The 22937-nt window shown below is 37.1% G+C and overlaps 2 protein-coding genes across 5 annotated transcripts; both read left to right on the top strand.

The window, feature by feature from the left end:
• Positions 1-524: 524 nt before the first annotated feature.
• LOC106909895 (gap junction gamma-1 protein-like) lies at positions 525-14426 on the top strand. Of its 4 annotated transcripts, none has more exons than XM_014976402.2 (3): positions 525-632; positions 2395-2466; positions 12168-14426. In XM_014976402.2, exon 3 carries the CDS (start codon positions 12221-12223, stop codon positions 13598-13600), a length of 1380 nt encoding a protein of 459 aa, XP_014831888.1. In that variant the 5' UTR covers positions 525-632; positions 2395-2466; positions 12168-12220; the 3' UTR covers positions 13601-14426. The 4 variants fall into 4 exon arrangements, with proteins under 4 accessions (XP_014831888.1, XP_014831887.1, XP_014831889.1 ...); XM_014976401.2 differs by lacking the exon at positions 525-632 and adding an exon at positions 643-820; XM_014976403.2 differs by lacking the exon at positions 525-632 and adding an exon at positions 829-913.
• Positions 14427-15060: 634 nt separating this feature from the next.
• Positions 15061-22908, top strand: dbf4b (DBF4B-CDC7 kinase regulatory subunit). Its single transcript, XM_014976400.2, has 12 exons — positions 15061-15189; positions 16959-17118; positions 17239-17418; positions 18299-18349; positions 18440-18509; positions 18788-18852; positions 18995-19031; positions 19109-19154; positions 20300-20419; positions 20501-20636; positions 20710-20834; positions 21701-22908. The coding sequence occupies exons 2-12, from the start codon at positions 16969-16971 to the stop codon at positions 22815-22817; spliced, it is 2097 nt and encodes a 698-aa protein (XP_014831886.2). The 5' UTR covers positions 15061-15189; positions 16959-16968; the 3' UTR covers positions 22818-22908.
• The last annotated feature ends 29 nt before the right edge of the window (positions 22909-22937 follow it).

Raw genomic sequence — 22937 nt, 5'->3', positions numbered from 1 at the left:
AAGGGTTAAAGCAGTTTTTATTTGTATTCTATCAAAATACATTAATGTGAAAAAAGTTCGACATTATTTAACATTAAGAAGGACTTATCAAATATTTATTCATATTTGAACACTTTAATGGATAGTTTTATTTCAGTATGTTCATGATCTTGACGTGTCCTGAAATAAAAAATAATTTGACAGTCTTGGTTTAGAGGGCTGTATGAAAAATTATGGCGGGCCAGATTTGGCCCCCGGGCCTCGAGTTTGACACATGTAGTTTAAGAGTTTGCTCAGTCTTTGCCTTTAGCATATTTAAGCCTAATAAACAAGAAAAGTCAAAAGAATTAATAAGTATTTAAAAATGATTTTGTTGGCAGAATTGGATTATGTAGTACTAAAACAATGAAGATTAAGAAGAAAACTAGACAAACGGACGACTATTTTGTTTATTGTATTAAACAGGGGCCGTAACAAACCCATAATAAAAAAAACAATCCTTTGATGTCTGACTTTCTCTCTCTCTCAGAAAGTCAAACTCCTCCTTTCTTGATTCACTCAGGGAGTTTCTGCCAGTTTGTCTTCAGCACCATCCGCGCTGCGTTTCTGCGGCTCTTCGGGAGAAGAAAGAAGAGGAGATGTTGTTTTTAAAAGTAAGGCACAACCTCTTTTTGCATCCTTTAGTATTTTAATGAGCAGTAAAAGCAGGGAGTCAGTGCTGCTGGTGCTGCTGTTTTGGCCGGAGATTTATTTTATTTTTTTTAAGTCTGCGGTTGCTTTGCTGGACTTTCTGCATTCTGCCGGTTGAAAACGTTAAAACCCGACGATGCGCTCGGAAAAGGTGAGCAAGAAAAAAAAAAGTCTGTGTGAAATATATTTGGGGGGAAATCAAATTGGTAAAGAAACCGCTGACAAATTACTTGGAGAACAAACGGTGAGTTAACAAAGAAATATAGATTTGTATTTCTAAAAATGTGTCACTTTGCTAGGAGTCAATTTTAAAAGCTCGAAGCTTAACTAATTCAATTTTTTACCGTCTGCTAGCAAACGAAATAATTGTCATTTAAAAATATTTTTGGCAAAATAAGAATGTAGCTCGTATTAGTGGGTCAAGCTTCATTAAAATGAACTCGTGTTTAAAATTAAAGTGATATATTTTCTTAATATTTCAGAATTTCTTGCTAGGCTAAAGTTTGCTCGTGTTAGCAAGTTGCTAGCATCTAAATCACAATTTTTTTAGCTGCTAGGCAACCTGTAGATTTGCCTGTTTAAAAATGTCTGCGATATTTTATAGGTTTTAAAATCAAATATTACGCCATCTGATGTTACAATTACAAATTCTACTATATTTAGTTTAATCCCCTGGCTAATTATTTTTAAAAGATTTTTTATAGCATTTTAGTGCACTCACAGATTCTACAAAATGATCTGTGGGGCAAATTTTAATGACGGAAGCAAGTTGGTTTTTGATTAGATCCACTGGAATTTTCTCAGAATTTCCCCCCCAAATTTCAAGATGTTGCGTAAAAAGTCAGAACTTTGAGATGGTCAAAATTCTGACTTCTTGAAATTTTAAGATTGAAAGATTAAAAGTTCTAAAATTAAATTCAGAATTCTGACTTTTTTCTAAAAAAAATCTCAAAAAAGTCAGAATTCAGTGAATAAAAATGTGATTCTGAGATTAAAGTATCAGAATTTATTTGATTTTTTCAGATTTTTAATGTCAGAATTCTGACTTTACTCTTATAATTCTGAGATTAAAATAAGAAGTTTGACTTATTTCTGCACTTATGTTATTGTAGTTATTGCAAACTACAATAACTTTGGTCAAACCAGGCCTGAATTATTTTAGGCCTGCTTTACAACACAATTTGTCATTTTAAGTGATTTAAAATGTGTATTAGTGTAAAATAAGCCAGGGCAAGTTTGATCAGGCATTGCATTTATTTTAATATTGTCGCATAAGAGATAGGGGAAACAAACTTTCAAGGTTTGACCAGTCTATTTCTCATGTGTGTATTTTCACAAATAGGATAATTGTTTATTGAATGACAAACTAACCTTTTAATTATGTGCGTGCAGTGAGAAAAAACTGCTGATTTTACTTTTGTAAGTATTTTATAATTTCGGATAGATTTCATCAAAGTGCTAAATTAAAAAAAATATCAGCTAAATCAAGTTTAGCTTGATAAAAACAATGAAACTGCCACAAAACCAAAACAACGGCTTAGGTTATAACTAATAGTCAGGATGTTGGATTTTATTGAGCCTAAAATTAATGACAGCTTGTTATGGGTAACTTCCGTTCCAGATGTGCCAATGTTGATGAGAAGTACAGTTATTTTTTTTTAAATGTAATCACTTTTTTGATTCTTATCTTAAAGTTGTTTGGCTGCTTTTCTGTTCTCTCTGCAGGCAGATGGGGTTTAAATTCAAGATATCGGAGAAGACATCAAGTTGGAGAGGATCAAATAATTACACAAAAAGGTAACACCATTATTCCCTTTCATTTTGATCTTTTGGAGTGTTTCTTAAATATTTGAAGAAAAAAAATATAGATTTTTTTTTGTTGTTATAAAAAAGTGAGTTTTTTTCTGTTGCACTCTCCATGTGTCTGTGAAACTTCTTGTTTAAATAACATTTTATCCCAACAGGAACCAGTTAGGTCCCAGCTGTGTGGGAGGATAATTGATGGTTTATACAGTGGGGTTGGGTGGTATTGAATTTTTTAAAACTGTTAAGCCTTCCTCAAATTACACCCTAGTAAACTGACTTCCTAGAAAGGCTTGTGATGCTTTCTCATTGCCACATAAGGTGTTTTTACGGTTTCTAGTTTATTATAAGCTTTTATCCCAGGAGAAAACATCTAACATTGCAATATTTAAGTGATTTGGCTACAAATGGGTAAATAATGGCTGAAAAACATATTTTTTTTATCACTTCTAAACTTTTTTTAATTAGAAATGTGACTATGAGTGTATTGGCTCAAACTGTGTTTATTGTTTGCAGTGCAACGCAGGTGTAGTTGCATTTTGAATGCTGGTTTTATAAAACTTCAGCTTTTTAAAAAAGCGCAGCAGAATTTTGCGTGTCCTTTTTCTAAAACTGTTTCAGTTACAGCCAATGTTTTGTTTGCCTATCAAGGCTGAACTGCAAAAAACTGAGACAATTTAGTTGTTGCTTTCAAGAAAAACATAACATTTTGACTCTTATTAAGTAAAAGGAAATAATAAATGGTTTGGAAATGTATCAACAGAGTAAAAAATCTGATTTTAATCTCTGTTATTTATGCATTAATTATTTTCTGCCCCAAACTGTGATTGTTAGTTATTCACCAAAGTTTCCCAATCAATGTATTATCAAAGTGCTAGGTATGTCTCAATAAGTAATAAGTTAATTAAATTAAAACAAGTTTAATAACTTCCATTTGTTTTTTCTCTTTTCTCTTTCTACCAAAAACTGGATGACAAAACTCTTCAGTTTTGGTCTCAAGGACAGTTTAGTTAACAGAGACGCCATAATTAATTTTATTTGTTGTTTCTGTTGTTCATTTTAATATTTAAAATGTCTTCCAGTTCCAAAGTTAAATGTTAATTTGAATTTAAAGTTTATTGATCACTGAGAATGTGTTCCTGCGTTTTTATTACTATTGTCTGAAAACAACAATAATATCGTTTATCGCCATAAATTTGTCATCCATCAAATTTAGTATGACATTTTTATGGAAAGAGATCCTGACACCATTTGGTTTTAGTTATCTTTTTCTTGTGTTTGTATACTTTTTACATTTTACCTTCCACACATATAATTTGTTTGGTTTATTTGAAATGGAAACCGTGCAGAAGTTTGTATCATGACTGGTTTGGTCCAATTGGAAGTCATTTACTTCCCTTTTTTTAATCAGATCATCTTAATGCAGACTCAGGAGAATCAGTTTAATGGAGAATTCCCATCAGTTTACTGCGTGAAACGGCTGTGTCAGCAAGTTGCAGACTTTTTAAAGTTGGCTTTTGTGTAAATAGTCGGTGAGTGTTTCAATCTCAAATAGCCTTTGGGTGGAGCATCACTTCTAGAGCTTTGAAAGCAACCACAAACCTTCATGTTCACAGCTTGAAGCCTACTTAGACAGGCTTGTACAAAGCTGGCTCTTTTATAGGCTCTATAGGAAACAGGAGGTTCTCGGTATTGGGATGGGAGACATCTGGAGTCGGTGTGCGGCGCCATTCCCAGCTTCTCAGTTTGGGATATTCAGGCCTCTTTCACAAACGCTGACCTTTTCCAGTAGTTTAACTACACAGGTGAACTTTACACGACCTTACAGAAGTACTACATACCTCTTGCACCTTTTTGTAAAGACATTTTTTACACTACAGAGCTTGTTGTTGTAATGTGAAACGATGTAATGTATTATATTCTGAAAAGTGTTGTGTTAATTTTGGGGCGTATGTGTCTACCAATTTGCACTTCTGCCAACAGGTAGCAACCCAGTTCCTCTGTGCAGAAAAGCTCTAGTCACATGGTATGTGGAGTTAGTTTGTGCCTCTGATCTTTAATTGGGCCATTCCAGCACATTATTACATTCTGCTACGGTTCTGACTGCATGTTGATGGTTGTTGTCCTGCAGGAAGGTGAAACTCACCCCAGTCTTTTGTGGCCTCTTGCAGGTTTACCCCAGAATCTCCCTGAGTTTAGCTCCTTAAATGCATGTTTTGTGTACTAAAAGAATACCTGGAAGCCACGTTTCATTTTTCTTTCTTTTTACTGTTGTACGGTACTTTTCTGCGAAGAGTCGGACCGAATGAAGAGCGCAAGCCCAAAATGTGTGAACTCACTTTAGAGGAAACGGTTGAAGACAATCTTTGTTTTCAGATAATGAAATGTTTGTGAACAAGCAACGTTTGTTTTCTCTGCATTAGATGGCAGACTTCACATAATCTGAGCCAAATTACAAGATATTATCTCTCACAAACTGAGATTCCCCAAATTGTTAAGATGTGGCAGCTAAATCTTTGAAATGAAAATTATATAAACGGTGCAACCAAATGTTTGGAAATGCAACAAACAGAATGAGTCCTTGACTTTAGCAGCTGTTGCGTTGAAGTTTTAGGCAGAACGAAGCAATATTTTGCAAAGACAACTTCATATTTTGTGTCCCGATACAAATTTTGGGTTTGTGGTCTCAGATTAGTCCTTGTATATGAACCATGAGGCTCTACCCTCTGTTCATTTTCTTATATTTTTTTCTCAAGTTATGTTTCATTGGGTTTCTAGATCTTATTAGAGACTTTATTAACTGCTTTATTTTGGCAGTGAAGTATCTGGAATGACTTTGAAACAAACCTTTCAACTAGAAATATGCTTAATTTATGAGGAATTCTTTTTCTCATGCAAAAAACCCTTCACCTGTTGTTGGCTTTAAAATATTTGTAGAGTTTTGTTTTGCTGTCAGATTAATAAAATGTCCGCATAACAGAGTCGATGGCATCGTTATCACAGAAAACATTTTGTGTATTTCTGAATGAAGCCACGAGGAAAAGTTGCAAAAACAGTATTACCTTCATCTAAACTGATTTGTTGAGCCATAAAGTCTGTGTATAAGATTAAAAATAATCTGTTTATTTTTGTTTATTCTATTATAATTGTCACTATTTCTGGTTATTGCGGTTCTGATTCTCTTTTGGGATTTTTTACTTTATAAAATTTGACAAATCATCACCTCTGATCAAATCACAATAACAATGAGTGATTTCCTGCTGGTAAAAACTATTTAATACAGCAACTTTATCAGAATTTGTAACTGTAGACTATAAATAAGTTAAAGCAGGTATAAGTTGCCCTCAGGGCAGGTTTGTACAAAATGCCCAGCTGCAAATCGCTACTTTTCTGGCCCACTACAGCTTTTTGTGTGGCCCTCTGGACTCCAGACGCTAAATTACATCAAATCAATCAGTCCACCCAGTTTTCTGTGATTCTGTTTGTGGAAATTCACGTTAAAAAAGATTCCCACATTTTTTTCTTGCCAATGCATAACTGAAGTTTAGTGCAAATTTTCAGCAAAAGTTGTCAAAACCAGGGCCGTGCAGAGACCACTAAAGGGGCAGGTGCTCACAAAATGGGGCACATCTAACCGGATTCTAGGACAGAATATTAACAAAGCCTGTCAGCTTTCAGAGTTTAATAAACAATGATAAATTACACAATTGTGAGATATACAATCAAAGCTAAGGAAAATCTCTATACAGAGCATACAACTATGCATATGTAAGATATTTTATTAGTAATTTCTTTCTGCAGGTCTATTTTGTTATAGGAAAGTATTGCAATATTCAAACCCGCAATTTAGCAAGATATGTAAATCAGAGCTAGACCACGAGACATATTTTGTCTTTACAGAATTACACTATTAAAAATATAAACAAGGGCACAATGCAGCCTTTTAGTGGACTGTAATCTATAAAAGAAGAGCTGCTTGGTTTGCTACACTTGCAGTGGAGATGAAAATGGTCCATTCAGGAAAGCAGAGCTGCATCAAACTTTAACGTGGAACTGCAGAAAGAAAAAAAAATCAAATGTTGAATTGTTAATGCATGTCACCATGAGAAAAGCCTACTGAGTTTTGCTTAAAAAACTTGTTTTAAAATTAAAATCACACATTTTTGTCTCATGAAGTGAAAAAATTATTTGCAAAACAAACTTATTTGCATATGTCATAAATCTTTTCTTGATATTCTAAGTTTTTGTTTGTGACTCAAAGTTTTGCTTGACGTCGTGGGCAGGACCCAAAATCACAACAAAAGATTTCTGATGTGTGCAAATAAAAGTTTATGTTTAGCAAATAACTTTTAAAGTTCACAAGACAAAAATTATTTAATTTAAAAAAAAGTTTTTTAAACAAAACGTTTTGTTTATAAAAATTAAATCATTACAATTCCAAAAGTTTTGATTACAATTTTAATTTACTTAACTGAGATAAAAAAAAATTTTCATTGAATAATTGGGGAAAAAAAAAAAAACTTCATACTCTGCGAACCAGACCCTAAACTTAAAGTCTGGATTGAGTTTTTCCCTTCATTAATGACACTTTTATTACACACATTATATCTATCATGGTAATTCAGGGTGAGTTATTTTTAATTCTAAATGAATATCCTTGTTGGACTTTTATTTAAGTGCTATTCTCCTTCAAGATACATTTACCTAACGCTAGAATAAATGCAATGTACATTATGCAGCAAAGGAAATTAGAAGATCGGACATATCTCCTTTATGGAGATGATCGGTTTTGGACGGGCGATGTGCCCCTATTGCATAAGCGATACTGAAGAATGACTGCTACCATTAACGATACAGGAAAGAAGCTTTTCAGTTATCTAGCTTTGCTAGCAAAGTCGTTAGCTAGCAGCTAGCTAACAGCACATCAACAGCCTAATGTCTGTTTGATAAAAATACTGAATCGATAGATAAGAACAGTTTTTCCTCACCTGGCTGTCTCCTCCCCTCAGTAGTTCTTCAGAGAAAGGCAGACGCAGAGGCCTGTCAGTGTCTGTTGTAATTCATTACCTCTCTGCTTAAACCGCTGAAGCAGAAACAATACTACAACGTTTTCCGTCATCTGACAAGAAGCAAGTCTACTCCACTTTATTCACCAAAAACGTTTTTGTTTTAATTCACCAAAAACTGATCTGTAATCTGGAACGTTCGCTACGTTGAGCTCCAGTTAGCTGCCTTATCTCTCTGCGCGAGAGGCAACTGCGTCATGCGTCACGGGCAAAAGGTCAAAGGTAACAAGGTGACCGGATGGTTTATTATGTTGTACAAAAAAACCCCCAACAAAAAACAAGTAATTTTAGTACATGTTATTATGTGTCAGAAGAGGGCTTAGGAAATAATAATACAAAAAAAAAAAATTGACCAAAAGGGCACTTGGGGGCAAGGAGCAAAAGGGGCAGGTGCTCAAGCACCCTCAGGCCCCCCCTCTACACGTGTCTGGTCAAAACCATTGGGTTTAACTTTTAACTGACCTCTAACTCCCACCTGTAGGTGGCAGTATTTTGCACTTTTACAATGTCGCTGCCTCAGCGTTTGATATCAAGTTATTAGTTTGTCTGTGATCGATGTGACGATATATAAACGCAAATATTGCAAAATTCCTTGAAGCTATTTCTAAATCCACAAAATTAGTGAACTGAACAATGTGAAAAAACGTTTAATTTTAAGAAATGCTTATAAAATTCAGGTATATTTTAACGGGTTTTATCAACACATTCTGGCACAGCCGGCCATTTAAAACCATTGATGATCTTAAAAACGATGAGTTTGAAACAGACGATCTCCCTGCTCACAGTTCTGCAGGGACATGTTTCGGTAGCAGAAGAAGAAGGTGGAGGGTTGCACCAGTTTGTGTTTGTCAGTGGGATCCGTGTTTGGGCTGGAAAGAGCTGTGCCACTGGCCCTCCACATGTTTCGTTACACAACATGGCCAGATGTGCACTTTCAAACGTCACGTGGCTGTTAATGAAGCCGTGAAAAGGGATGGTGTTTTTCTTCAAAGCAGCAGCAGACGTCAGGAAGCGTGTTAACGCAGCCGCTGGTGACGGTCTATTATTAGGCGAAACCGTGGAGATGTGTGGCGTCCACGAAGAGTCGGCATGCGCAGGTTAAAGGAAGTAAATGGTAAATATTTTATTTATGTAAAATGAAATGAAATTTCAGTTATTCATCTGAAATCAAATTAATGATGGAAATGAGTTTAATCAGATTTCATAACCTGATGGCCTCAGAATAATTTTACATTTATTCTTTTATTATCTCAGTGAAATCTGTTCCTTTGAAGCCTTCCTGAAGAGTTGGAGTTCAGCCGGAGCAGATGGGCGTCTGCACGTTAAATGGAGGCGTTAAATAGTTACGTAATGTGTGGTATATGTGTCAGGTTCATTTCAGTACAGAAGCTCTCACTTTGACAGTTTACATTTATATTTTCTAAAACTTGAAACTATCTGTAGATGACCGTACAGCTCTGGAAAGTATTGAGTCCACTTAAAATGATCAGTTTCTCTGGTATCAGTTTGAGTAAAATGGACGTTGTTCTTTTATTTTATGAACTACTTACAACATGTTTCCGAAATTCCAACCAAAAATTTACTATTTGGTCATAATAACAAAAAAACATGCATTTAATTTAGGAACAACAATACTAATGTTTTAACTCAGGAAGAGTTCAGAAATCAGTATTTGGTGGAATATAATATATTATTTCCTGAGTTAAACATCAGTTTTGTTGTTTCTGAATGAACATTAATTTGTTTTCTTTGCATTATTTGAGGTCTGAAAGCTCTGCATCTTTTTTGTTATTTTGACCATTTCTCATTTTCTGCAAATAAATAAAAAATCTTTGCTCTGAATTTCAGAGACATGTTGTCAGCAGTTTGTAAAATAAAAGAACAATGTTCATTTTACTCAAACATATACAGATAAAAAGTAAAATCAGAGAAACTGATCATTTTAACTGGTCTTAATATTTTCCAGAGCTGCATATCAAAGCAAGTTTTACATACATTTTTGTAAAATTTAAATTAAAAACAGTCATTTTATGTTTTATTTAGTGGATTATTACAAGAATATTACTGAAAAGTTCATTTATCAGGTTTTCCATGGGGTCCAGTGCAGTGGGCTCTTAGTTTTTTCCAGATCTTTATATTGTATCTTTAAATGTGTCCCACTTCAAACATTTTGTGAATCAGTGAATATAAACAGCCAATAAATGACTGATTATATAATTCATCCTCACCAACTACTGGCCTGGTATAGAGGTGTAAAGAGACCTAAATTAAATTCAGGTGTTATTACAGAGTCATAACCTGAAACAGTGACACCCTACAAAAGCAAAAAATACAGGAAAAACACCTTGAAGATAATTTGACTGTTCTTATTATTATTACTACGCTGTCATAAATATGACATAACGCCTGTTATGAACATGAAGGAGCCTTCATAAATGTTTGACTGTTGTCATGAAGTGTCATTCTGTAAATAATGACACTTTTAATGGATAGTTGTACTAAAACTTGCATTAAAAGTCCATTAAAATTGCCAACTTTGCACTAAAAGTGTCACTATTTATGGAATGACAAGTCAGGCATTCAAGAAGACTTCTTCGTGTTCAGGTGTTACGTCATGTTTATGACAGTCTTATGCACAAATAAAGTGTCACCTTATCTTCTTTTAGTGTCTTTGTGGCACACATAGAAACACAGATTTCATTTTTCTTGTCTTGTTTCGTGATTTCTGGTGTTATTTTTACCCTTGCATGTAAACATTCCCTGAGCGTTTTGTGTGACCCAGCTTCCCAGAGGGCTGGTGTTGGCCGGAGCTGTTTGACGCTGGTCAGTGTTTCCGGACTACCACATCCATCTCTTCCTGTGACTTTTCCTCTTGGCAGCCTTATGTTTATTTTTAGATTGTTTGTAACGGGGGAGACATAATCTGAGTAAACTTCCTGTGTTCTGACACCAACTAGGGGATACCCTGTTTCTCATACATGACGAGAAGCTCGTTGAGAACAGACTAACAATGGTTTTCTTTGGGCAGAGGGGGAGAATTGTCTTTTTTTTAAATCCTGGGAAAGTTTTTTTTACTTTCTTAGATTTGCTCATCTTCATACACCAAAAAGGTATGTCTTGATATTTCTTCATGTTTGTGAAAATAGGACCCTATTTAAACCGTCTCCCATTTGGGATTTGTATCTCGCCATTAGAAGCGGGCCACAGCTTTACCACACAACTGGCATTTATTATGTAGAAAACCACCAGTCCTGACTTCTGAAGGCTGGGCTGGTTTTGGGTAGGCAGTTAGAGAGGAAGTACGCTTTAATTTGTTGGGTTTGGTTTGCAAACGGCCGCTGTCAACACCTTAATTCTTTACGTGTTTAAACCATGTTGCCCTCCAGAGCACAAATGTTAGACTTGTCTGGTGAAGATTTTATTCAGAGAGGTTACTGGAGCAATGCCTGAGAGATTAGATGGAAAACATTAAACATATTCATAAAATATGTTTAAAAATAATCTACAGCTCTGAAAAAAAACTGAGCTCACTGCACTGGACCCAATTGAAAACCAGGTTATTCCTCCAAGTATTGATTTCTGAGCTTTTCCTGAGTTAAACATTAGTATTGTTGTTTCTGAATGAACATGAATTTGTTTTCTTTGCATTATTTGAGGTCTGAAAGCTCTGCATGTTTTTTGTTATTTTGACCATTTCTCATTTTCTGAAAATAAATAAAAAATCTTTGCTCTGAATTTCAGAGACATGTTGTCAGCAGTTCATAGAATAAAAGAACAATGTTCATTTTACTCAAACATATACAGATAAAAAGTCAAATCAGAGAAACTGATCATTTTAACTGGTCTTAATTTTTTTCCAGCGTTGTATATCAAATGCAAGTTTTACATAAGTTTTTGTAAAATTTAAATAAAAACAGTCATTTTATGTTTTATTTAGTGGATTATTACTAGAATATTACTGAAAAGTTTATTTATTTAATTTACTCAGTTCTTTATGTGAATCACATTATAGATTAATTGCTCTTAGATTAATGTTTTTAAAGTTTTTTGTGTTTCACGCTGAGCTCCTGCACGTTTGGTCATCTGGTTTACCCCTGAAGGTGCTGTACAATGGCTGCTGGAAAACAAGTATTTTGTTGTCGACTTTTCAGAAATGTATGGTTGTGTAATTGTGCAACCTGTTTGCAGCCATTTTCGTGTGAGAGTGTAAACGTGGTCAGCAGCAGCTTATTTGGATTTAAAGTGACAGGAGGCCCTAAAACGTTTCATTCTGAAATGAGCTCAAAATAGGCAGAACTGAGCAGACTGAGATCTCATTATCTAACAATGACTTTTTGTAAAAACAATTTAAAGGGTTTTTTTTTATATCACATGGACCTATCCTAACCTATTTGGTCACCTTTAAGTTATTTTATATAAATCTGGTACAGTTTCATTTCAGAACTTTTGATTCTGTCTTTGCCTCTTTTTTGCAACCCTTTGCCATGTGGGTTTGATTCATAATATCTAATCTTCATTTTTAATCATTTGTAGAAAACATAACAAGTGAGGAAGAAGTTGCCTAAAATTTTAGAGAGTCAAGTAATAAACTTTGAACATCTCTAAGCTGGTTTTTCCTCCTGTCCACAGGTCACTAACAGAAGGCGTATGCTGGCTCTGGCCGTAGTTTTCCTGCCACTACCATGAGCTGGAGCTTCCTGACGCGCTTGCTGGAGGAAATTCACAATCACTCCACGTTTGTGGGCAAGATCTGGCTCACCGTCCTCCTCGTCTTCCGCATCGTCTTGACAGCCGTGGGAGGCGAGTCGATCTACTACGATGAGCAGAGCAAGTTTGTCTGCAACTCGGGCCAGCCGGGCTGCGAGAACGTCTGCTACGACGCCTTCGCTCCTCTGTCCCACGTCCGATTCTGGGTTTTCCAAACCATTCTGGTGGCTGCGCCGTCCCTCATGTATCTTGGCTACGCTGTGAACAAAATCGCTCGAGCAGAAGAGCAGGGAGATAAGGGGAGAGTGAGGAGATTTCCACGAAACAAACTCAAGAAGCGCTACCTGGGGAGCAGAAAGCAGCACAGGGGCGTGGAAGAGGCTGAGGACGACAACGAGGAAGACCCGATGATCTACGAAGTGGCGGAGGCGGAGGATGATGGGAGTCTAGCTGCGAAGGGAGACAGTAATGAGAGACAAGTGAAAGAAAAGGTTCGCCATGATGGTCGTCAGCGGATTAAAGAAGACGGGCTGATGCGCATTTATGTCTTCCAGCTGTTGGCGCGTTCCATCCTGGAAGTGGGCTTCCTCTGTGGACAGTACGTGCTGTACGGATTTGCTGTGCCTTCCAGATACGTTTGCTCCGACCTGCCCTGTCCGCACAGCGTGGACTGCTTCGTGTCGCGGCCCACGGAGAAAACCATCTTCCTCCTCATCATGTACGCCGTCTCTATGCTCTGCCTGGTGCTCAATTTATGGGAGATGCTTCACCTGGGCATTGGCACCATCTGTGAAATAGCACGTTCCCGCCAGCTGCAGCTGCGTGACGACGAGCTGTACAGACTTACAAAGAGGAATAAAGCAGTGAATGAGGCGGGGCTGAGCGATGACCACTGCAGCTCCCCTTTCACCTGGAACGAATCTTCAGCCCCTCCAGGATACAACATCGCCGTCAAACCTCTCCTGGTGTCTAAGGGGAACCACATCCCACCTCTTCCCATCACCGACCTCACCCACGCCAAGATCACGTGCCGACAGAACCACGTGAACATCGCCCAGGAGGAGCGTCAGCAGTACGTCAACAACGACGAGAACCTGTGCAGGGCTGAGAGGGGCGACGGTCCCAGAAGTGCCCAGAAAGACGTGGGCCAGGCGCAGAAGAAGCTGAATGCGAACAACCAGACCTACAGCCAGCTGCAAGGCCACAGTAACAACAACAACAGCAAACCCAACCATGAACGTAAACACCGGCAGGCGTCCCGGCACGCCTCCGGAAAGGCCGAGACCAACAAGGGCAGCAGCGGCACAAGCAGCAGCAGCAAATACGGAGTGATAAAGAGTTCTGAGTGGATCTGAAATAAAGAAACACTGTTCAGACACAGAACTTTGGTTTCAACTGATGCAGCTACACCACAGAGATTGGCTCAAATGCACCATTCAGTAAAAGTATCTGTATTTCTGAATACAATCCCAGTTAAAACATTTGCTTATCTAAGTAAATTTTGGGTAAAAACAGGCTCTTTAGGGACAAATAAAGTATTCAAGGGCTTATTTCAGTTAGCATTAGCGACTCCTCTGCAGTATTTTTCATTATTTTGTTGTTTACATTTGACACTTAGCAGTTATAGAAGAGATTAGCCAAACCCGACTACATAACTTTAAACATCTATAAGCAAAAACGTGTTGAAAATAGTAAGACAGGTGTATTTCTCCAAGTTAATGCTTAAGAAACAGAGTAGATACTTTTATCCTGTTATTTTTTGTTGTTTTTTTTTCTTCTTTTTTTAAATTTGATTTTTAAAATCTCAGTTATGTCTGGCACTAGAGGCCTCTGTTTTAAGTGCCTTCATTGAAGAGCCAAAGAACTGCTTAACACTTTTTTATATATAAACTGTTCTCACTAAAGTGGACATGACCAGCTGTCTATGTACAGATGCTTCTAGTTCCTAACTAATATTGTTGTTTCTGAGTATGCAAAACAGTTTGTTTTTCTGCTGAGCCATCTTTTCTGTGCAACTTATTCCTACATTAGTCCAATGGTTAATGCAGCGTCCAACTTCATGTTTTACCTGGCCTGGTATAGAGTTGATTGATTTTCAAACTGAAAGGGTTTGGGTTTGTTCAAAGATATTTTTTTACTGTCAAAAAACAGCATGTTTTCAATAAAAAAGTCTCTATTTTCTTTGTTGAGTTTGTCTTTCATAAAAAAGTTTTCAAAAATGCGTATTTAATTTAAATGTGATTATCATATAAAAAATAATTTCTGCATTACAGTTTACTCCTTGATATTTACAGAAACATCGCCATCTGCTGGGAAAAAGTAAACAGCTGGTTTTAGTTCCTGAAGCTCATCTACATAAAATGAAAGCCGCAGTAAGATATTGCTTTATTCGGTAAACTATATTTTACTTGAGTCCTTTCATAAGCTAAATTTAGTTTTATTGGATTGCGATAATGAGTGAATTGATATATAGGCACACTGTATTGGAAACGAGAAGCTAGTCTAAAACTTAGCTGAACCATGGACACAAAACAATGACAAAACGTTGCTCTGATCTGATCACTTTATCCTTTTTAAATAGTACAATTTTCTAAGTATAGTCCTAAGAGTATATTTAATATAAAAAATAAAGAATACGCATGTTTTACGTAAAACAGCTTTTTTTCATAAATTGTTTTTCCAAATTTGACTGAAAACACATAAAAATATAAAATGTTAGTATGTACTAATTAAAATATATGGATTTGTATCTAAGTAATGCATAAATAAAAAACAATAAGCAGCATGTGAATCGAGAGTCGCTTTCACTATGTCCACAAAATAACTTCCGGATGTGACGTCACCATTGTTTTCGAAAAAGCGGCGGTTTGGGTTTTTAGCATCTTATAATGAGGTAAATGGATAACTTTTCACCGAAAAACGTTTTCAAGGACCATAACTAAGCGTAAGTACACAGTCTTATCTAGTAACTCCTTGTGTGTATGTTTGAATGTGAAGCCGTGTTTCAAGTTGAGACGTTTTCCGTCTGTGTTGAGAGCAAAGCTAAGCTAGCTAAAGCCAGCTAAAGCTCGCGAGTCAATGCGCTGCGCTGTTAGTTTGTAAAATAAAATTCAAAAGATATAGATTGAGATGTAATTCTCGATTGATTAGAAGAAAAACCTCCCAGTTTGACCATTGAGGAGAAAGCAGGTAAACATTCAGCAGTAACTAATAGTTATTCTAGATAGGAGGAAAGATTTAAACACAACAATGTCAAAATAGTTGTAGATGTTTCGTCCCACAAAGGCAAATCCAATTTTATTACGATCAGGACATTTAAATTCTTACTCAAAAGTTACATTAGAGCTTTAAAATGTGTTGTAGCCGCCCCCTTGTCATTGTAAATGTGGGTTTGTCAAATTAAATGGTTACTTGAAAATTATCATTACTCATTTTGAAACTTCTAAATGTCAATTTGAAAATTGCATAGTGATATCTATAGTATTCCTTTAAATTTAAACTTTTCTTTTTAATGTTCTGGTCAGCAGGTAAACTGATTAATCAAAAGGGGAAAATAATGTTTTCCAAGTTAATTTATTGAGTTTGGACAAGATACCAAAACGCTTAAGTTCCAGGAACTTATAGTAGATTTTGTTTTTGCGTTATCCTTGCAGTTGTGAATCATTTGTCATGTCGTGGTAAGAGTTTTGATTTATCTTTCTCACTTTGAATTCCAATTAGCAATATTTAAACCCCCTAAACTGTCCTTATTGTCGAGTTTGATAGTTTCACTATTTTATCAGGGTTTTTCTTTTTTCAATAAAAGCATCAATAAATGCCGGTGAATTTGAAAATAGAGTTACTGATATAAATTAAACTTCTTTATGTGACTTCATCTTTTTGTCTATTTTGACCATTTCTCATTTTCTGCAAATAAAAACTACATTTTTACTTGGAATTTCAGAGACATGTTGTCAGTAGTTTGTATAATAAAAGAACAATGTTCATTTTACTCAAACATATAAGAAGTAAAATCAGAAAAGCTGATCATTTTAAGTAGTTTCTTAATTTTCTCCAGAGCTGTAGTTACTTTAGAGATGTAATAAATTTTTTTTGTTGTTATCACAATGGAACTGCGAAGTATCGTGATAAACCTTTAAGTCCATATTGCCCAACTCTAATACCGAGTACAGGACTATGGATGAAAATGAGCATTTTGCTAAACATTGTACGTTTATTAATGTGCACTGTCCTGTTTAAATAATCAATAAAGTATTTATGCATTTACTCTTTGCACTTCAAATTGGACTGTACATAATTGACATGGGCCTATGAAAATATTAACTGAGAAGGTTTCCCCCAGAAAACTTGCTTAGGCCGGTGGCTGGGCGCTAGGCAGTCATTCATCCCGTGGCCCGCCGTGTTTTTGAGTTAAAACATGTTTAAAGTTGACAGGAAATTTTTAAATATCACTTAATAATTATGTGTTATTGAAAGATTGGAAGATTAATGCCTGAACACCAACTATAAAGTCTTAAAAAATGCCAACATTGAAAAAAACTTAAATAAATAAGCAATTCTCAGCCTGGTGGGGGCATAAATAAAGCCTGGTGGCCCGCCAGGCTTATAGTACATCGAGGGAAACCCTGTTTGTATTTTTGTCAGGTTTCATATTACACTTTTTAGCCAATGTTTTACATTCAATCTAAATTGTTGCGGTGAACTCCTTTGCAGCGCTTCGGCCATGCAGCCTCAGCAGTCTACAAAGGAGCAAGGGCTTCTCGGCCGACTCTGTGCTGGAGACAAGAAACTGGAGGGGAAGACCTTCTACCTCGACAATGTGAAGAAACGCTCAACCACCCTGCTGCTGGAGGCCATTCCTCTGTTAGGAGGGGTGAGCATGCGTAAAAATCCTACAGGAGCAGATGGGTGGGGGGGAGGGGAATGCACCAGTTTATTTTATAAAATGTCCCATCCCAGCAAAAACTGATGTTCTGTTTTTTTTCTTCTGAAGAAGGTTGAGAGCTTCCTGCATAAAGATGTCACCTTTGTTGTGACTGGAAGCCAGGAGAGTCTAAAAGAGGAGAAGAAAGGTGAAGAAAAAGGGACAAACGAAGGAAGCCAGCATCTGATGAAGAAGCCAGATAATTGCCTCAGCAAAGACAAACAGCCACCCGTGAATCCTCGACTGGTGGTAAAATATTCCTCTAACCTCCAAACAAACTCTAACATGAAATGCAGTTTGCAAATGTATTCATGACCTTTAAAAATTGTGCCAAACCAGTAATGTTTAATGTGGGATAGAACAACACAAAGTAGCACATAGTTATGAAGTAGAAAGAGAGAAAAAATTACAAATACAAACCTTCACTTGTGTTATACTCTTTACGTTTATATTGTATGTTATATATTCATTTAATTATTCATTTAGTCATTTTTAGCAATCCATGCGGAAGTCAAAAAACAAAAGAGCACACACAATGCTGAAAAAACAAAACAAGTACAGAAATAAAAAAACTATATTTAAATTTCTGTCAATAGCCAGAACATGAAGCGTAGACTAAAAATAGTTGTTGGATCTTATCTTCACTTTTTTAATACATAAAGTATCATCAGAATCAAAGCAGCAGAATCTATATAATGTATATTTTTCTAAAAGCTGAGTCTGTAGACAAATTCATAAAAGAAAACATAATCAAACACAATTTTATTTGTTTAGCAAGTGATTTTTATACATTTTTATTTAAATAGTGAAAAACACAGATTTAACATAATTATTCCACACTTGAAGCCCTCTGATTGTTTTTCCTATTCCTCTTCACCTTTAGTTTTTTAAAATCTAAATTTATTTTTTCCATTTTTAGAGCTTTGATTAAAAATGCAATCTTCACTTTTCAGAGTTTTTTGAATCAATGTTTTCTTTTTTTCCCCTTTTACCTTTATACCCCCGTTTGTGTTGGTTTATTGCATAAAATCACTACAAAACAAACTGAAGGTTGTGATTGTAGCATTGAAATAAACAGTCATCATGCTGCGTACTTTACTGCACATGTGAACTGGTTTTGTCTCCTCAGGCTTGTGGCAGCCGGGGGAAGGCTCTTCTTGAAAAAGCTATCTGCAACAACGTAAGTAAACAAAATTAAAATAAATTTTAAAAAGCCTTTATTTGTGTGAAGTGTTGAATTCTGCTTGTTTCTGCTCTGTGTTTTCTGCAGGAGCGGCAGCAGAGGAGCAGTGTGTTGTCCAACGCGCAATCATGGGGAGTCAAGATTTTGTATGTGGACGGTATCCTTAGTGGCGAAAACATGCAACACTCAGCGCTTACAGCAGGTGGCGCCACAATCTGTTGCATCACACAGCTTAAGCAGTCTGTCTGTAAATGTCTTAAATTCTTGAATTTATCCTCCATGTCAACCTAAAAAAATGCATAAATTTGATTTATTGAATGTGAAATATTATTGTTTTCCAGATTCCCCAGGATTTTCACTTTTAAAGGAAATAGTTGATTATAAAAATGTGTTTGTTGCTACAGTTTGGTAGTTTGTTCCTTAATTTGCTGCCAGATGTCCTTTTATATCTGAAGCATTTGAGTCGAGAGAGCTTCAGCGCTAAACCCAAAAGGCCTGAAGTAAGAAAAAAAATATTATAAAACTTATAGATTGCATATAAGTGCACTGAAAACAATTGCTCATGTATTTTTAACAGCAGAAACCTGTCTAGATGTGTTTTAAAGTTTGAACTCTGATACGTTTTTGTTCATATTTGTGTAGAAGTCATCCACCAAACAAAGTGTGCCTGCTGTCAAAGGTTAGTATCTGTTCTCCAGTTTCATATGTCTACTCTGCACTAGCTAATGTAATATTTTCTGGTTGTTTTTATCACAGCTACAGCTTTACGAGCTCCGTATCTTAAAATTGAAGACGCAAACCGGTGAGTTTCTCCTTTCGTTTCGTTTCTCCTTTCGTTTCGTTTCACTTTAATTATCCTAACTAATTTAATAGAAATAAAATGTGCATTTTCTAAAAGGAAAAAAAAAATAGAAATTTGGAAATATTTTACTAACACCACATTTGTAATTTTTCATTTTTGAAAAACAAAAAAGATTAAAGTAAAACTATGTTGAGACATAAGTAACTAAAAACTATATTTTTCTAAAATTAGATAAATATATTTGGAAAATACTTTACCATTTCCCCTTTTGTATATCTCGATAAAAAGAAAAAAGATCCTAAAAACATTTTTGAGGAAAATGTAATGAAATTAAGCAGAAGCCAAAGTAACACTGGGTCACGCTGCTTTTCACTCCAGCTGACTTTCCTAATTGAACTCGTTAAGAGGTCTCATCATGTAACATGACGAACAAACCCCGGAGGATCCGCTCCCCAGGGCGCCGCCGCTGAGGCGTATTCGATTTCTTTTGATGAGGCTCTGCTGTGCATTCCTGCAGGGGATCTCCATGTGCGAACACATCCTTTCATTTGGCCTCTCGTTAAGTAATTGAAGGACTCTGGTTAATGTCTGGAAAGTGATCCCATTAGATCTGGAAGCCCAGCTGGGGCCAGATGAGCCATCACATACAGACCACCTTTTTTTCCTGTTTCCTCTCATGAACAGAATTATTTTTGCAGCTTTTTTTATCAGATTATTCCATAATGAATTCTGTAGGAATGCACCGATCCAGGTTTTCCTCTTCCGATACCAATACCGATGTCTGAGGTTCAGTGCTGAACTGACTTAACATTTTCCTTTTTATTAAACACAGATATAAATCTACTGAATTGCAAACGCATTCGGCCAAAACATGTAAAAACTACACAACTTTAATTTGTTCTGCCTGTGCAATTAGGAGTATAGCACTAAAATAAATTATAAAGAAACTAAAACTGACATAAACAGTAGGTCATCTAGAAATAAACTGCAACAAACTTTCAGCAATAAGACTTCTAAATTTTATTTAAAATATTTAATAAAGCATGACATCGCTCAGGACGAATAGATGAATCTTTAATGAATACAAGTCCAAGCATTGCTGTTTATTTTGTGTTTTTTTTTATTTATTCTTGCAACAAAACCAGGAAGTACAAGCCTCTGCACATGCAGTCAGTGGCTTTTCCTTCTCTGTACTTCTTGGGTCGATTCAGTCCCTTCGAATCTCCTCCTCCTCCTCTGTTTGGGCAAGGAAACGATAAAAAGAGGTTTGTTCATCTCCCCTTCATAAACTGCTAACCAAGTCTCGTCAGTTTTTGGTGTTTACTTTAGTTTTTATCCTTAATTAGGGAAAATAAAGTTGAAAACAACTCAAAGGAAAAATCCCCGACCCAGCTGAGCTGCAACCCGTCCCCGTGGCGGCCGCGCAGAAAAGACGCTTCCTACTGCGAATGTTGTCGTGAAACGTTTGCGAATCTGGAGGAGGTGGGAGTCTTTCTTCTTTCTTTGTCTCTATTTTTATATTTTTTGCAGCTTTCATAGTTTTTTGCCGTTGCAGCATTTACAGTCGGACTCTCACCGTTCGTTTGTGCTCGACGACTCGAACTACGAATCCGTGGATCAGATTGTGGCTGCGATGCTTCCAGGATTCGACCCAAACCTACCTCAGCAGCCTGAACAAAGGTAGAGTTCACCAATATTTACAGCTCTGTGTAAAAATATCGACTTGTTTTTAAGCTCGTTTTAATTCCTCATGCGATTAATTGATTAATTGATTATTGTGAGACTTGGCTGTCAGCCCTTTGCGTTTCACTTCATACTCCTCCAGCACTTTGTGTTGCCCTGATCAATAAAACCACAGAAATCTAGATTGACGTTTGCAGTTGTAAAGGTCCAAATGTTCAACAGGTATGAATAGTTTTGTACAGCAAAGTATTGGGGCCATAATGAGAAAAATAAAAAAATTAAATTAAGAGAATGAATTTGTAAATTTACTTTATTTTTGTCCGACTTTATTCTCATAATATAACCGCTTCATTTCCAAACGGCTTTGTACTCGAATTTATTCTTGTAATACTATAATGCTGCGACTTTATTTTCATTTTAATATCTTGACTTTATTCTAATAATACTATGAGTTTCAGGGTTTCCTTCAGTGCATTATAAGCCTGGCGGGCCACCAGGCTCAGCATTGCTTATTTGTTAAATCTTTTTAAAATGTTTACATTTTTTAAGACGTTATAGTTGGTGTTCAGGTGTTACTCTTCCAATCTTTTATTAATACATAATTATGAAGTGATATTTTCAAACTTCCTGTTAACTTCAAACATTTTTTAACTCAAAAACACGACAGGCCGCTGGATGAATGGCTGCCTTAACGCCATTAAAGTTTTCTGGGGGAACTGGCTTTATTCTCATAGTTTTAATTTGTTTTATTTTTTTAGTGTGGCCCTAATACTCCGTCTTACTTTTGTAAAACACAGTTGACGTTTTTAAACCACAGTTCTTCAGTTTTCCTCAACTTTTCTCTTTTTTTTTCTCTCCTTCAGCCGAGCATTGACTCCTCTGCCTGTCGATGAACTAGAACTTTGTACTGATGCTGAAGTTGAGGACGCTGTTCAGGACCTCAAACGAGACGATTCTGACCAAGCAGATTTAAAATTTACAAGCCGAAACGTTTCTTCTGACCCGACTGACAGCCATGTCCAGCCTGAGGCGTCCAGCCCGACGATGCCTGTCCTCACCATTGAGCCTCTGGACCAACAGCTGGACACTTCCTGTCCGGACGCTCTGGATCCGTGCTCCCTGCCGCCGGTTCTCAGCCCACAGGTTCCCCACTCCCACAGCATCCTGGATCCACACAGCCCGTACCCAGAACCGCCCATTCTCAGTCCTCAGAAGTTTAGCTTAGAGGAAACTCATGGATTACAGACTTGTGGGTCAGCGCTTCCCCTGCCTTCGTTACTTCCTGCGTTTTCAGATGGTTTGGAGGAAGAAAAGGGTGTAAAGTTTCCCACTCGGCCTTCGAGTAGATGGAGTTCATTCCCTCGATTGTCCGCGGCAGCACCAAACCCCAGGAAGCGCTGCAGGTCTGCCAGCCCTGAACATAGGAGCAGCAAGAGGAGGAGGACGGCCGAGAACGGACGCTTCCCATTGAAACCACAAACTGACAACATGGCGAACGCTGTGGACCGTTTATCGTTTGATCCAGTGTGGCGACGTTTCCCTGAGACGCTCAGCTCGTTTTCCGTCTCTGCCGCTCAGAATTTCACTCCGACTCTGTTTCAGATTGACTCAGCAGACTTCGGTTTCCCTGGAGACGACAAAAAACCTCCAGCTGCAATCTCAGATCGAGACGCTGAGCGTTCGCATCCCCATTCGGCCTCTGAGTGCATCGAGCCGGCGCTCATCCCGGACCTGGCAACGCGCGCCGCGGAGTCGTCGGACTCCGACTGGGACCGCGACCTTCTGTCGGCGCCGGCGCCACCGGTGAGCGGCGAGCTCGACAAGGAGCTGCTCCACCGGCCGTGTCCCTGGATGCACGACAGCAGCTACGAGTCGCACCTGCACACCGTCCTGCAGCCGGCGGCGGCGCTTTGCGGCGAGGACGTCGACCCAGCGACGTTTTCCAGAACTGTGGTGCAGATTGTTGAGGTTCAGCACTGAGTTGTTGGGTTTTAAAGTTTTGTTTTTAGTAACTGGATGAATTTGATGAAATGTCAAATGTTTTTACACTGAATAAATATTTAACATTTAATGTTTTATGAGTTTATAAAGTTGCTGTTT

The sequence above is a fragment of the Poecilia mexicana genome, unplaced genomic scaffold (assembly GCF_051168715.1).
Source record: "Poecilia mexicana isolate PSO_F unplaced genomic scaffold, ASM5116871v1 scaffold_19, whole genome shotgun sequence".
NCBI classification, from domain to species: Eukaryota; Metazoa; Chordata; class Actinopteri; order Cyprinodontiformes; family Poeciliidae; genus Poecilia; species Poecilia mexicana.
Note: the sequence above shows the minus strand (reverse complement) of the source record. Positions and strands in the feature narration are given on the sequence as shown.